The 16,547-nt window shown below is 40.2% G+C and overlaps 1 protein-coding gene across 2 annotated transcripts; it reads right to left on the reverse strand.

Annotated features, from left to right (window-relative positions):
- Positions 1 to 5,844: 5,844 nt before the first annotated feature.
- On the reverse strand, positions 5,845 to 16,247 carry cdc37l1 (cell division cycle 37-like 1). Of its 2 annotated transcripts, none has more exons than XM_003444411.4 (7): positions 15,868 to 16,247; positions 14,505 to 14,798; positions 14,310 to 14,403; positions 13,161 to 13,276; positions 12,303 to 12,425; positions 11,964 to 12,128; positions 5,845 to 9,175 (listed from the first exon to the last, which is right to left on the reverse strand). In XM_003444411.4, the coding sequence occupies exons 1-7, from the start codon at positions 15,970 to 15,972 to the stop codon at positions 9,059 to 9,061; spliced, it is 1,014 nt and encodes a 337-aa protein (XP_003444459.1). In that variant the 5' UTR covers positions 15,973 to 16,247; the 3' UTR covers positions 5,845 to 9,058. The 2 variants fall into 2 exon arrangements, with proteins under 2 accessions (XP_003444459.1, XP_013126300.1); XM_013270846.3 differs by having other exon boundaries at positions 14,505 to 14,830.
- Positions 16,248 to 16,547: the final 300 nt, after the last annotated feature.

Genomic DNA, 16,547 nt, shown 5'->3' on the forward strand with positions numbered 1-16,547 from the left:
AAGCTTCAGGACATGGAGAAACACAACAAAGGCTTGCAAATAAAGCTCGATGAAGCTCTGCAAAAAAATAAAGAACTCCTCCAAGAAAAAGAGCAAATGGATGTAAAGCAGCGCAAACTCCAAGGCATGGAGGAAAAGTACAAAGCGCTTCAGGCAAGGCATGATAAAACACTGAACAAGAATAAAGAGTTGCTTCAAGAAAAAAGCAACAAGAAATTAAACAGAAAGAAATGGACTGCAAGCTTGAAGACGTGGAGGAAAAATACACAGCGCTGAAAATAAAGTTCGATAAAACAGTGCAAAGAAATAAGGATTTCAAACAAGAGAAAGAACAGCAAGATATGAAAGAGAAAGATCTGGATTGCGACCTTCAGAACATCAAGAAACACAACAAAGGTTTGCAAGTAATGCTTGATGAAGCTCTGCAAAAAAATAAAGAAATCCTTGAAGAGAAAGAAAAGCTGGACATAAAGCAGAGAGACATGCAGTGCCAACTCCAAGGCATGCAGGAAAAATACGGAGCGCAGCAGGTAAAGCTTGATGAAACACTGCAGAAATATCAAGAGCTGCTTCAAGACAAAGAACAACGGGAAATAAAGCAGAAAGAAGAAAAACAAACTCTCCAGGACTTTGAGAGGAAAAACCAAAAACTGCAAGAACGTTATAACAAAATGAACAACAAAACAACTGAACTGGAGAGGGAAAAGAAAACACTGCAAAAACAATGCTCAGACATGCAGAGTAAGCTCAATGACATCCTGAGAAAAAACACAGAACTTGAGGAACTTTCCAACAACTTGAAGTGCAAAAACACTGAGGTGCAGATGTTAAAGCAGCAACTAGAGAAAACAAACAAAGACCTGCAGTGTACACTTCAACAAATCGAGAGAAGTCAGCAGCTAGAAGACACGCACAACAAATTAGAACAGTGTTATACAGAGATGCACAAGGCAAAGCTAATGCAGGAGGCAAAATGTAACGAACTGAAAGAAAGGCTGGAAGAAAAACAAGCCAAATTAGAAGAAGTGGAGAAAACATGCAGGAAACTTGAGAAGGAAAATACACAAATGATCGATGAGTTAAGAACCCTCATCCTAGAGAAAAAAGTGCTCGTGGAAAAGCTCATGGAAAAGAAGAAAAAACGCTTCCGTTTCTTCTGGAGGAGGGACACTCCTGCTTTTTCTACGTTTTCTACGTTTTCTGCTGCTGATGTCACCTCGTCTTCCTCCACCTCTGTTCCATCGTAATTTTCACCTCTCCAATCCTGTCCCCTCCCTTTCCCACCTGACACCTCTCCCTCCCCTATTTCCTTTTAACCCCTAACACCTGTCCCATCTCCCTCCCCTCTCTCTCTCTTTCACCCTCACCCCCCAACCAGTCCCGACAGTTGACTGCCCCCTCTAGAGCCTGGTTCTGTCATAGGTTTCTTCCTTTAAAGGGAGTTTTTCCTATCCACTGTCGCACCTAGTGCTTGCTCAGAGGGGATTGTTGGGGTTTTCTGTCCTCTATCTCTTTCCTCTTTTCTATCCCTTTAATTTACCCTCTTGAAGTGCAAAAACACTGTCCCATCTCCCTCCCCTCTCTCTCTTTCACCCTCACCCCCCAACCAGTCCCGACAGTTGACTGCCCCCTCTAGAGCCTGGTTCTGTCATAGGTTTCTTCCTTTAAAGGGAGTTTTTCCTATCCACTGTCGCACCTAGTGCTTGCTCAGAGGGGATTGTTGGGGTTTTCTGTCCTCTATCTCTTTCCTCTTTTCTATCCCTTTAATTTACCCTCTTCTTAAACCCCCCCCCTCTATTTCCTCAATAATTTAATAATAAACACAATTGGCTGCATTTTAAATGTGTCTGAACAATGTCTTCATTCAAGAATGAATTGTCTTTGTCATGGACTCATGTATTGTGTGTTTTCCTCGGGTTGGTGTTTCTCACGGTCGTTCAGCCCAGGAGTCCAGTGTTTTAGTGTTTTAATCACATTTAGTGTTACATTTTAGATCACCATAATAGGATATCCGCAATTTAGGATTCAGGCATTTGTTTTAGTTCAATATCGTAATCATTCTATGATTGAGGAATTTTACAGAACCTTCAGTCAGCAGCAATAACTTCAATTCATTGACATTTGCAAGCATTCCTTTATACACAGCATTTCAGTCAGGTTGAGGTCTGGACTTCCATGCTGTAGATTTGCTGCTGTGCTTGGGGTCATGATCCTGTTGCATGACCTAATTTAGGAGAAGCTTTAGCTGTCGGACAGATGGCCTCACATTTGACTCTAGAAAACTCTGGCATACAGAGGATTTTGTCGACTGCAAGGTGCCTATCTCTTGTGGCTGCAGAACAAGCTTAAATCAAAAAATTATCCACTGCCACTGCTATGAATCCTGGGATAGGGTGGGCCACGAGGGATACACCCGAATCATCGTTCAAATCCAGGTAAAAGGAGGATGCATTTGTGGGTCACATTTGGAGCAGCCTTTGTCGCCTGGCTGTCACGCAATCGGCTGTTAAAGGCAGCCTCCAAATCACAAAACAACCACAATGGACCAAAGTGCCTTACAGAAGATTAAATAGATAAAAACAAATAGAAAGAAAAACCACAGAAAAGGAGAAGGATAAATAAAAAAACATATAAATTACACATATTTAACAAACATGATTTCTTAGTTTGGAACATTTCTCAGTCACCTTGCAATCATGGGTTCTCAGTCACCTTGGGCACTTCCATTACAGAAGTACTAATTTTACCCTCCTGAAAATGTAGCTATAATTCAGGAAGGTAAAAAAAATGGGAACAGTGATTTAATCTATTTGGATTTATCTTTTTAAGTTAAATATTTCTGTGCTTTCATCATCTTACAATCCGGTGATTGCAGCCATTCCCCAAATCTCTGTGAATGGTAACCATGTCCTTTGATCAATGGTCATTGATCAATGATCATTCAAATTTGCATTGTAATGATCAAGGAACTGACCTACCAACCCATTGTTCATTCAGTGGTGCTAGTTTGAGTCATTGTGCAAATGTACTGTTTATAAGGTTGGGGTAACATGCAGTCAGCTGAGACTGAAGAAGTCACTTGGATGAGTGACGAAACGTTTCTCCCACAAAACGCTATGTCCAGATGAACAGATTCAACTTTTGGAGATACTGTAGTCACCGATTTAAGAGGCTTTAATTTTTACAAATTAAAGCGATGAGTAAAATTGGAGTTTCAAGTCTACAGGTCTACTTATATTTGTGTAAATATAAATCTACACGTTTGTGAATATTTTTTCTGCTACTTTAAACCTCAAACGCACGTGTGGAACGTTTTTATGTGTGATATGAGACAGTACATGAGATATCGGCAGCATTTGCAGGTCATGCGTGACATTTATATGACCTTTCATTTGGTGTTTAAGCTTTAATGAAAAGCCGACAACACAAAACTGGCGCAAAGCGGGCGATAAACAAACAAGAAAGAAAAGCCGATCAGCTGATCATTGATCAGTTTCATGATTGAAGTAGAGACAGGAGAGGGAGGGGGAGAGAATGAGAGAAGAAGAATCAGCTGTGCAGCGTAAACACAGAATAAATCCAGCTTTGTGTCTTTTTCATTGTAGCTGAAGTCCGGGACAAACTGTGTTCCTTTTCAGCTCAATACAAAACCTGTAATATTGTCTCTGAATGTGGGACCATTCCATTTTTAAGGAGCCGTTGGTAACTCTACTAACTAACCTTATGAATAAAATAAAGTTCACCATCAGTAACATCACAGCACCCACCCAGCTGTATATAAACTCCGTCATGCTAGCTAGTACGCAGTAAGAGTTATTGTAACTGACTGTAAAGAGTCAGCACAAGGAAAATAAACTCCACCTAAACTTGGTTTATATCTGACCCAGATAGACTGCAGGTCATAACTTCTTACCTGAAGTTCAGTTCACCTGACGCTCCGACCAGCGGCTGCCTCGGGTCTCTCCTCCTCCTGCCTACCCTTCCCTCATCCACCTGCTAGCCGCCGTGGAAGCTCCGCCATGCTCGATGGCCAGTCCAGCTATGTTAAACTGTTAATCTTTCGCCGAAAAACTGTTTTCTGTGGTGCTGTCTTTCGTGCTTGGCTCTCCAACCTTTGCTAACATGATCCTCATAGCCGATGCTGCATTCACTTACACTCGGATATCTGAGCTTCACTGTGAAAACATAATCGTACATTTGATATTTCATTGGATTTTATTGTTTTGGCTTCGGGGTGGCACCTGGGGTGGCCAGTCTGGTTGGGGGGTGGCCTGTGCCTCCCCAGGCCACCCCGCTGGACACGCCACAGCCGGATGGCAAGAAATCGTTCGCGATGTCCTATCGGGCGCTTCTCCGGCGCTGATAATTGGCGTCTGTCTTGTGTCAGTGACGCAAAAGACGGATTTAATGCGACTTGACCGTTCACACAGCAGTCGCTTTCTAAAACATCGGATATGTATCGGATTCAGGACCACATACGAAAGTGACCCAGATCGGATTTGAAAATATCGGATTTGTGCCGTTCACACTGTCATACCATGATCGGATATGGGTCGCATAGGGTCAAAAAAATCGGATTTGATGCGCTTTCGCCTGCAGTGTGAACGTAGCCTAAGTGTTTGGTTTTGGAGCAGCCTATATCTGAGATGCTTTGGCAAGGGTAGAAAGGGTAGTTTTCCCTTTCACACGTTTTATGATTTCTCCCATTCTTCCACAAGTCTATCTGGCTTTATCTTCTCATGGATCTGTGATGTGTTGGGTGTTCACTTCTGCAGACTCGTTGAATCACTTGTAAGGTTCTCAGTGTTTCTGTTTTCTTGTTTGCATGTTGATAGGAAGACATTCAATATATAAATTTAAACTTTTCCCAACTCTTCCTGTGACTTCATTTATCTTGTCTCATTTTACAATATTTAAGAAAAAATTTTCCAAGCTGTAAGTTCATTTTAAAGCTTCAAAGGTATGAATACAAAAAAAAGAGGCCTTAATTATGTTGCACAGTAGGAGACCTTTAAATTAGGTAAAGCCAAGCTCCATTTTGCTCCTAAACAACTAAAAAGAACAATGAATGTGGAAAGTTTAAAGAACAAGTCAAACCCCGGCATCGACAGTACCCACTGTGCAACTCGTCTGTCAGGTTGGCATTAAATTTGGCTGTGCTATGCTAACAGCAGTCAGTATTATGAGTTTCTAGCCTGCAGCAAGACGAGCAAGGCACAGACGTCTGGCAAGCTCACATCTTTCCACTCCAACCTCCTCTTTCTTTCCTTCATTCTTGTCTTCAACCACAATTGACTGTCTAAATATTTACTGGACTTCACAAAGCTCACTCTGGAGCCACAGAAAGCTTTATAAAATTTTATTTTACATATGTATTAGTACTCCTCAAGACCTGACAACAAACTATGATGTGCAAACTTAGTGGAGCTTCCCTGTAAGGACTTAACCACTGTAGGTCCCAAAAGACATCAAGTGCTGGTTTTATATTTGAAGTTTTCTTTTCTTTCTCTAGGACAAGTCACTGTAAATGTGATGGGAGCTAGTGACTAAACTCACAACTCACTGTAACCTGGGAAGTCGACACACCAGTGGCCACAGGCTGAGTTCAGCAAGCCTTAGCCAATTATTTTTCATAGTTAAGTAGTCTTTGTGGAGCAAAAGAAAATATTTATGTCCACATCTAAGTTCACTGCTGAGAACATATATATTTATTAACAGCATTGAGTGTGTGTATGTTACTTAATATACTAAAAGACTACTTTTTAGGGTGGGGGTGGGAGCGATCATTATTAAATGACAACGATAGCTGTGAAGCAGAATCATCAATGCATCATGAAGCAGCTCTAAGTCTGAACTGTATTTAATACACATGATATTTCTACATCCACACACTGCAGCAAATGTCTTACTGAGCAAATGTCTACAATGTTTTTGTTTTGTTAAATAATGAAAAGCATTGTGAAAGAAAGTTGAAACTTAAACAAACAACAAAAAAAAAAACCCCAAGGCTGATAGAAACCGAATACAAAAGCAAAAACAAAATGTCACGCAACTCACAAAAATGCATTCATAATTTCTAATCCGTTTTTTTGCTGACCAAGAACAGAAAGGTGATATACATTTAGAATGCAGGATGAGACGAAATTACAAAGCAAAAGCTGTCAACACCCCACCCCTTTGTATTTGTCCGTTTTACAAAAGAAACAAAGTGCAGGACACATTCAGATGCAGAGAGCTCCTTTCTGCAAACACACATACAGTGAAAAGTGTCTTTTTTTTTTTTTTTGAGAGCTCAGCCCTTTTTCTCACATCCTCAATACAGGCGTCTTTCCTTCAGCTCTGGTGTCGATCATCCCAGAGTGAAGAACTTTAACCAACTCACCACAGACAAAAGTCTGTACAAAGCACTTATGAAAGGAAACAGTTGGTTGCAACTTGGTTTCAGGAAACGAGTATGGATGCCAGGCTGGTGAAGAAAGTGTAGTTATTCTCTGGCGCATCATCGAAGCAGACACAAATAAAATGCACAAAACAAATGTAGAAAGATTTTGGTCGGATTTGAAGTGTTCGGGTTGAAATGCAGACTCTGATTACGTGAGAGCAAGACAAAGGAGCGAAACTCAGCTGACGATTAGTTACCGAGTAATGTAGTGTCCTCTTTACGTCTCACGTCATGATCCGGACAATAACCGGATGTGGTTAATTGACAATTACACTCAACACCAAAACTGGGCGGATTTTGCCTTTCTAAAAAAGGACAGCATTGTAATATTATTTGCATCAAAAGCTGAGTGCTTTATTATCACAGAATTATTATACCGACTCACATACTATGAAGCATGCTATTTTACTCAATATTCAACTTAAATTAATCACCGCCTATCGTCCTGAGACTCTTATTTTTGTCACAGGAAATCCCAAAGCTGTTAAGTGCAAAACAAATACTTTTTTTGTGAACACACAGTAGATAGTCAGTTGTAATTTAACATCTGGTGAGCTTGTATTACGGCTCAGCGTAGGTATTATGTTGCATTTGAGTGATTTTTATCACTTATCTGCAGTTAATTTATCCACATAACACCAGACTAGCATGGATGTCTCTTAATGGACGAAGCGCTTCCTTTTTTTATCCTTACAAACTGTGCTGTGTTTAAGCTTCTCCAGACAACACTAAGGAATACTTCTAGGAAAACAGAACAATTAAACCATCCTCTTTCTCCCATCACATATGCTGTTCTGAAGCTATAATGTGCTTTAGTCCTCCGAACCTGTCGCACCACACACAGTGTTCAAAGCAAAAGATTTAAGGCCACAATGATATCCACAGCTATAGTGCATGTATAATCTGAGTGTTGTCAGATCACCTGAACCCATGATGTTTTTCATGATTTTCTGTTGTACATGCTGTTAGAAAGTTGGATGAACATATTAACCATACCCAAAAGAGGCTCCACTACTCTGAATACTCACATTAGCAAGTTTTTCCTGACTCTTGTCTCTGTTTGATATCAATAAAAGCATTTCTTTCCCTTAACAAGGTTTAGGCATAAGACTCTAGTTGTGAACACAGAGGCCCCACCCATCTACTATTCAAATGAGGAGCAGCCAATAAGGGCCTTTGTAAGGAGCAGAGCCGAAACCTCCTGCTTCACAAAGAGGACGAATTGATGGGCTGCACAAATGCCCAGTTTAACAGTTCAAACAGAGCTGGAAATGAGCTTAACACGTCCTCTTGGCCTATTTAAAGCAATGAGACAGACCACTCACGATGGCCTTTCTGGCTCAAAAAGAAACAATCAGGCAATGAAACTGCAACTGTATGATAGAAATGAAAACAAATTACACCTTAAGCCATCATCCTGAATCATCCATTCTGACTGCTGATTTGGACTGAGTCAGACAACTACCCTGCCACCCACACATACTGCATTGTTCATCCTTTCCCATAATCAGCCTCAAAGAACTGTGAAATTTGTGTGCAGTCTCTTTATATGAAGATCAATCTGAAAGCTGAAAGGGTCTTACAAGAAGAAACTGACTAAAAAAAATAGGGACTTTCAGAGCTTTAACTTGGCTTAGACTTTGAATATGTTGATGGCTGGTATACCAAAATGTTACATCACACTACAGATTCAGAAATTATTCTTATTCACTCCAACTGCTCTTTGCACACTAGCATAAAGTCAGTAGCTCTGGTTGTATGTTATGCATTGAAAATTTTAAAAATGTATAATAAAGCTGCATATCTCACAAACTGAAGCCCTATGACACTCTATTGATAACTCAGAAACTCTCCCTCCATTTCAAACATGCTTTGTTCCTAATCACAGGTAGGTTTGTTTTCCTCCTCACGATTAAAATCAAATAATTCAGGTCACACCCGCAAAACACTCCCCACCTTTTTTTGTTTGTTTGCAGTTGTTACTGTTTACCAGAACAGCAGCATTACAGTTACAAGATTTGCAATACTGTTTGGTTCCAACTGAATCTTCTTGTACTTCAGAGGGTGCAAGGACACTAATTTTCATCAGTTACTCTCCTCAGACTTGACATGATTTTTTAAAGAGTACTCTTCGTGACCCCTGACCTCTGTCATACTTTAAGCAGTGGATTTGCTACCAAAGTGATTTTTATCCAGAGACTTTACTGGTTAAGTATTCATTGTGTTGTCTGGATGAATTCTGTTCTGCTTTTTAGTGAGGATATTTCTCTTTTCTGAGAGAAATAGCTCTAAGAATGCAATACCTCCAACTGTAAAAACAACAGTTATGGCACAACATGCATTTAAGCTGGCAAAAGACACTCCAAGAAACCCGCTTGCCAGAGGCCAACCACGCCCACATGCTAACAGCCGCACTGAGAAACGTTTGCCATTGGCACAAACTTACTTTCTGCGGGCTTTCTACTGAAAACTGTGGAATAAAAGACTGAATGTCTGTTTATTCCTGCTCTATGATGGTGTTTTTAGCCTAGTCTGCTGTATAAACAACTCAGATGGTTCCTAAACGGAGAGATTATGATGACGATATTAGAAAAGCAGGGGGCGGGGCTGAATCCTCTAAGACGTCTCCATCATGCGCATGTCTTCCGTTTCTGTAGTGTCGTCCTTTGTCCACCTCCCTGTGCTTGTCCAAAGTCCAGCTTCTACACAGCGCTTCATAGGAAACTCTGCCACCTGGTGATGAAATGCAAAGACAGAAAGTGGTCACCAGAAATCAGAAAACCATCACAGATGAACACTGTCGAGTGCAAACCAAAATTAAAATTAGACTCAAACAGAGCTGAGAGATAAGTCTACTGTGGCTTAGTTAAAGGCTCTTTAACTGCAGTTTGATATTTTAAATATTTATCTATTTTAATTATTTGTTCTTTAGTTTTATCAACATGTTTTGTTCAATTAAAACAAATTAGAATTAAACAAACATGTGTTGTAAGTAATATTCCATATATGGTCAGATTTCAAAATTTAAGTTAAGCAAGATGTTAGAAGAAAAAACTGCAACAATCCAAAAGCAGAACCAGTTTCAGTTTCAACAGGCTACATCCTCCTAAAACTTTTTCCCCCCCTTTAGAGTTGAGGTTTGGCAGCCAGTCCAGCTGAGAGGCCAACAGAGGGGCGACAGCACATTCTCTCAGGCTTACAAAAAGGCCTGTTGTACTGCACCCCACACATTTACCCTGTGCTATATCCCATTTAGCAATTTCTACACTTGGATTACTCTGAATGTTGAAATCGTTTCCACAAGTCCAAATATTTTTACGTCTGTAATTGGTTTACAATATCAAAGACTTAATTTATGTGAGACACACATCTTTACTGATCTTTTGGTCACACTGTAACACATTTGTTACATAACAGAGCTTCATCTACAGTGGCTTCACAAAGTTCAGACCCCTACTCTGTTTTTTTCTTTTCTTTTTGACTCTACAAGTTTCTTTGTTTTAATTTTAAATGGATAAAACTGCTGTGTTTCTCATAAATACACATTCACGTAGACAACCTGAAACACATTCTTAGAAATGTTTGTAACATGTGCATCTAATCAGGACAGAAATTTTTTAAAAAGTCATCCCAGGAGTACAATATCAAAAAAGGGAGTATAAAGCCTCCAGGACTCCTACTAATATTACTGTTTTTCCCACACACTGAGTAACCAGGCAACTATGGGATTGGTCAGGGAGATGGGGTCATACATCAGTGTGATCAGACATTAGACAGACTTGGGAACTCATAGGTTAAATACTGATGACCAATGTTTGATCAACTCGATGAAACATTTCTATTCTCACATGCACTTCTGTCACGTGATGTGTGGACGAGTTCAGAGCTACAATCCGTGTCTCATAGCTTAACAGAAATTCAGAAGCTTCCCAGCAGAGATGGGAGGATGACCATTCCCCCCAACACACCTTCACTTAAGCCTTTATGATAGAGTGAGTAGAAGGAAGCCATGCTCAGATAAAACGCATGACTGAGCACATGAAGCAGGGTGGTGGCAGCATAATGCTAAGGGCCTGCTTCTCAGCAGCAAAGACAACCAGAATGCTCAGATCTGACAGAGATAAATGCAGCTAAATAAAATCAGAAGCTTGTTTCAAAGCCACCCCATTATTGTGTTTGCTGTTTGCTAGTTGAACTGTCACTGAGTGGTGCACCTGATGCCCCTTACCAAAAAAAAAAATACAAAAATACAAAAATCTATACAGAGATCTGAAGATGTGAGTTTACAGATGTTTCCTACTGAATCTAACAGTGAGGTTGAGCTCGGGAGAATGGGATAAGTTGCCTAACCCATGTGTGCAAAGCTTGTAGTGACTTGCTCATAAAGAAAGCTATAATTACTGCCCAAGAGGGTTTTACAAAAGACTAAAGTAAGGTTTAGAATAGTTTTGGAAACACCAGTGAATTATTTCAGTTTTTTTTATTTAAATTTATATGCTAAAATATACTACATTATTTTTAGATTTATATTTCCAAATGTGCAAATATTCTTTGTTAATCTATTGTATGTATTTAGTAAACAAACATGCTAAAGTATAAGTTTTTAGAGGGAATAATTTATGAAATAGGTTTTTTTTAAAATAAGGGAATATAACTGGAAAAAAATAATTTAATGGCTAAAGTATATTTTAAGGAGATTTTCCCATTTTCCCATAATTAAAATTGAATCTGAAAACTTCCTTTTTTCAAAGTTATTCTTAATTAGAGCAAACTGAAAAAAAAAGAAGAAGAAAAAAAAAAAAGAGATCTGACTGATTTGATCAAACTAAATGGTAAATAAATGGCCTGTATTTATATAGCGCCTTACTGGTCCCTAAGGACCCCAAAGCGCTTTACATATCCAGTCATCCACCCATTCACGCACACATTCACACACTGGTGATGGCAGGCTACATTGTAGCCACAGCCACCCTGGGGCGCACTGACAGAGGCGAGGCTGCCGAACACTGGCGCCACCGGGCCCTCTGACCACCACCAGTAGGCAACGGGTGAAGTGTCTGGCCCAAGGACACAACGACCGAGACTGTCCAAGCCAGGGCTCGAACCGGCAACCTTCCGATTACAAGGCGAACGCCCAACTCTTGAGCCACGATCGCCTCCTAAGATAAGACTGAGGATGTCCTCTCAGGTTTCTGCTGTGCTGAAGAGGTCAAGCAGCAACTGTCAGTAAATGTGTTGGCCACTTCTGGTTTTACAGGTAACGTTAACACGATAAAGCCCAGCTTTTTGTTTTGAGGTAAAGTTTACCTTTTTGCAGCTGTGTCCACACTGTAGTGCTGTCATCATTTACAAACAAAAGAAACCACAGACACATCCCTCTGGGATGATCACCACCAAGAAAAGCCAAAACTAGTTACTTCCTTATTTATATCAAAACAAGCTCAACAGTGCCATCTCACTTCTGTAAGTGGTAAATGCATTGAGGTACAAGACTTGCTGGTACAAACTTAAGAGCACTTACTGAAGGTACTGTTGCTTCTTTGGGGTCGAGTATGCAGTTTGTGCCGACATTCTGCTGCTCAGTGTTGGACAAATGACCTCTACATTTGTCTGTGTAATCTTTAACTCTCTGTTTGAAGGCCTCGAGTTCTTTATGGAAGACCTCTAAGTAGACGTCTTGTCCTTCCTGGGAAAACAACATGTCTGAGACATTGTTGCACTCTGAAAGCTAGTATATGATGGCCTTTTTATTATTATCTCTAGAAAACCAAGCTAAATTATTTTAGCATGCAACACTATGAAAGCCATAATAAGATGCACAACATTCATACACATCAATGATAAGATGAGTTTCTCTTACTTTGGCTTTATGAAAGAACTGTCTGAAGCAGCCTCGAGGGTCCTGCTGAGAGTTTGAAGCCATCTCCAGAATGAACTGCATCACTACAGCTTGGTGTGCCACCTGCTCCATCAACGCTTCTTTCTGCAGAACACAAGAAGGAAAAGCTGGTGTGATGTCTCTGGTTTTCTCACCATGCCCTCTTTGTAAGTTCTTTACCTTGAAACTGACCCAAATTTACTTTTTTTAAGTTACCTTTTAATTCACTGGTTAAAGAATTGTTAGAAATACTGATTTTTAATAATTAACATCTATCCTCTTTGGGTTATTTTATATAGAGTGATATAGTGAAAAAAAAAAAAAGGTTCTATAGGACTATCCAAAAGCTAGCTATGTCCCATTCAGTAGCTTACAGGATCACCTTTAGCACCAATAATCTGATGCAATCATTTTCTGTACATCTTTATCAGTCTCTCACTATGGAGAAATTTTGTCCCCCACACAACACTGCTTCAGTTTCCAAGCATTCGTTTATGCACAGCTCTCTTAAGGTCATACCACAGCATTTCATTTGTGCTGAAATCTACACTTTGCATGGTCCATTGGAGGCAATGCATTAGTTTAAAACTCATGTGGGCCATAAATAAATATATATATATCTCTCTCTTTATATCTTATCTTACATATCGACTACTCAGGACACCTCCACTGGCTCCGTTTCTTAGCATTTGGGAATTACATGACCCACAGAGTTATGACCCACATATACAAAAACTGTATTATGCTGTTTATAGGATAAACTGTTTTTAGTCACTTGATGAGATGTTGACTATAATGAAGTGATAAAGTAACACCAGGCCTACTCTGCTGGCATATTACCCCTTCTTGCTGTAGACTCATGCACCACAGAATTAAGTAGTTTGCCGTTTCCTCACAGATAAGCTGAGGCATGGCTGCAAGGAATCGCTGACTGTCATCCCATCTTCGCAGCATACCTGAGAAAGGCAAAAAAATAACTAAGTACAAGATTAATTATGGAAACTTACGACTTTTAAATATTTGTAACACATGCAGTTATTTCTTTAACACAGTAATCAACACCTGATCTCTTTTCTGCTTTGCTGTTGTTAGTACAGAGTTTCAGTTTAAAATGATTTGGAAGTTTTCACCAATTCTTTTATTTTGCCAGCTGTGCACTGTATTGTCACTGGAATGTGCATGTAGCCTGTTCATTTGGGGCAGAAAATGTGTACTTGTTTTTATCCTTGGTTCTAATGTCCTGCTAAGTCTGTTTCACACTGCTGGAAATGCAGCTACTTTAATGCAGAACACAAACCACAAACAGTTATTCATTAAAAATAAATAAATAATTAATTTCACTGTGATCTGCTGACAAACTAAAGCGATTTCCACATCTCCTTTATTGCGCTGTGAGAAAGTAGGCACTAATGTTTAAATGTATCCAGTTTTAAAGTTTCAGAGCTCTAATGTGCAGCCGTAATGTTTCAAATAAACAGGAGCACTGAGACTGAACTCAGCATTAAAATAATTAACTCGAATTGTTCTTCACATATTTTTATCCCCATTTCATCATTATCATCTGTTAACATCTCTGACTGAAATGGGCACCACTCATAGGGATCATTATGTGCAGAGGAAAAACCATATTAGGCATGAAATGCCCCTTTTTATGTGAGCGTTGATAACCACTGCTGTGATGCCAGCAAGCTTGTTTCCCAGCAGCACACAAACAAGGCCGTAGTCCATAATTCAGATATTATTATCACGTAGACGACAAGCAACAAAGTTAATATCCAACTTTATAAGATCTATTTAAAGAAGTGTGTCCTGCAATGAAATTGTTGGAATGTCACTATGCAGGCAGCTTAAAACTTATTTGAGTTTACACATGAAAACTAAATGAGGACATCCTTTCCCTTTACGCCACAGAAACAATCCTACTAAACACTGCAGCAACGTTAAAGCCACAAACCGACTTGCTAATTGATGATGTTTTGTCTCACTTACCAAAATGCCTGAGCTCTTGTTCGTATTTCTGGAGAAATGTCTTGCACTTGTCCTGGTCCATTTCTGCAGCCTGATGCTGGACATTGATGATACTCTGAAATAGAAAGAAACAAGGTCTTAAAATGTTGGCACAGAACACAGTGCTTCTATATGTTCGTTTTGCAGTGTTATTATCTTGTTGGTTGGCAAACTTGCCTTATCAAAAACATCCCAACTAGCTCCAAATACAGGACTCCGGCTGGGTTCCTGAACTCTCAGCATGCTCTCCTTGCGGCGCCACTCCTCCTCATTGTGCGTGAGCTCTGTGGGGCAGGCCTGAGTCCGAGCACGCTCTTGCTCCAGCGACTCAGAGCTGTGGACTCCTAAAGAGCATAACTGATCCTGCGCCTCAGCTAATCTCCAACTTGAGACGATCGAGGCCTTCACACAGCGCTGCTGACTCTGGCATAGCGATGCCATGGGACAGTCACAGAGGTTTGATGATGTTGGCTGGTTTGAGGTAAATGGAAAGCAAATGACTACTGTTAAAAAAAAAAAAAAATCAGCTAGCACTTGTTAGCAATAGAATAAATGAATAAAATTTAAGAGGTTGTGCACTTCAATCAAAGCCCAAAATCTTTATGCCAAGTTTGAAATTTAGCAACATATTCATGAGAAAGTTATTCTGAACACATCTTTTCTGGGGTGGCAGTAGATCAGGAGGTAGAACAGTTCTTCTACTAACCAGAGGGTTGATGGTTCGATCTAGTCTGCATGGCAAGATACCGAACCCCAAGTTGCTCTACCATGGATTCATCGGAGTATGAATGTGTGCGCAGAGAGAAGGCACTTAGGTGTACAAAAATAGTGTTTGTGTGGGTGAATGAAGCAAGTTGTATAAAGCTCTTTAAGTGCTCAAGTAGAGCTATATAAGAACTAGTCCATTTACAATTTACCATGAAATGACTCCGAGTGGTAAATGAGGTGATCACCTAAAAACTGAGGGATGACTCTGCATCACACACTAAATGTAGTTCATTAGCTTTTAAGCTTTCACGACCACAGTCAAGCTGCGTTTAGTTTAAGGTGGAGCATGAGGGTTAAAAATAAATAAACGCTTGTTTCCACTTCACCAGTGCTCGCATGCCTTCTCTGCTAGCTAGTAATCACACACAGCTGTCAGTGCGCGCAAGTCGGGAGGGGTGGGGGGGGTACTTCCCGTTATGGCCTCTGATCCCATCAACCATCCCACCTAGGGGGTATTTCTTCCCAACCCTGATTTCAGTGGTGTACTGACAAGATAATGACGCAGCGAGTAATCTGATTACCCTATAAGCATGAGCTAAAGTGGAATAGTTATTGCACAATTGCGGGTTAGCAGCGTGAACACTGACATTTAACACTAAACTAACTGGTAAAATATTCCGCTGTTGTGTAGGGTGGAAACTGTGCTACAGAATAAAAGAAAATGTTACAACATGCTATAATAAGTTGGCACACTCCAGCTATCTCCAACAGTACTGCTTGTTAGCATGCCGTTAAGCACCTCTGGAATGAGATAACTTAAGTAAGGCCTTACCTTTTGGTGAGGGTAAAGACCACTAAAGCCCCCGGCCGTTGAAAGTGGCTCACTGCTGGGCTCTTCGCTGTGGTGAAGTGAGTCTGCGTTGCCCAGCCACTCCATAACTGCTAAGCAACTAGCTGGTTAGCTCTGCTGTGACAGTGAGACCCGCTAGCTAATGCTAGCCGTGTTTGAGGAGCCACAGACAGTGTTGCTCTTTATATTCAGCCGCCTCACGAGATTTATGTGGGATCTCAATACCTGTGTGACAGCCAACAGAACACAAAAGGGGATATGATGCATCAAAATATCACTCCTGCTCCTGTGGACGATAGTGTAACAACAACAACAACAACCACCGTGTCCCGGCTACGTCCTTAATTTTTTTTAAGTGATGACGCAAGGGACACGTGGGGAGCAACTTTAATGACGTGAAGCACTCAGAAGTTTTTCTACTGAATTCTGTTGAGTTCCAGTAAATTCTGCTATAAGGATGCTTTCTTATAGCAGAAGTAAGTTACTCTTAACTAGAAACTCAATTTTTTTTTTAAATGGGAAATTGTACAGATGGTCACGACATATCTGGATGTTTCCACAATTATTTCTGACATCAAAGTTATTCAATATTCAAACTTCAATAAGTCATTGATACTGTAAAGAGGCTTGGATAAATTTGAAAGGAATGATTGTGTGATTGA

This window comes from Oreochromis niloticus, linkage group LG7, assembly GCF_001858045.2.
Source record: "Oreochromis niloticus isolate F11D_XX linkage group LG7, O_niloticus_UMD_NMBU, whole genome shotgun sequence".
In the NCBI taxonomy this organism is placed as follows: Eukaryota; Metazoa; Chordata; class Actinopteri; order Cichliformes; family Cichlidae; genus Oreochromis; species Oreochromis niloticus.

Excerpts from the sequence above, each read along its gene's own strand:
- cdc37l1 (XM_003444411.4), bottom strand. The coding sequence starts at position 15,972 with ATGGAGTGGCTGGGCAACGCAGACTCACTTCACCACAGCGAAGAGCCC. Across the intron at positions 14,799-15,867 it reads GTCTTTACCCTCACCAAAAG|CCAACATCATCAAACCTCTG; the intron begins GTAAGGCCTTAC and ends ACCTCAAACCAG. Across the intron at positions 13,277-14,309 it reads ACAAGAGCTCAGGCATTTTG|GTATGCTGCGAAGATGGGAT; the intron begins GTAAGTGAGACA and ends TGCCTTTCTCAG.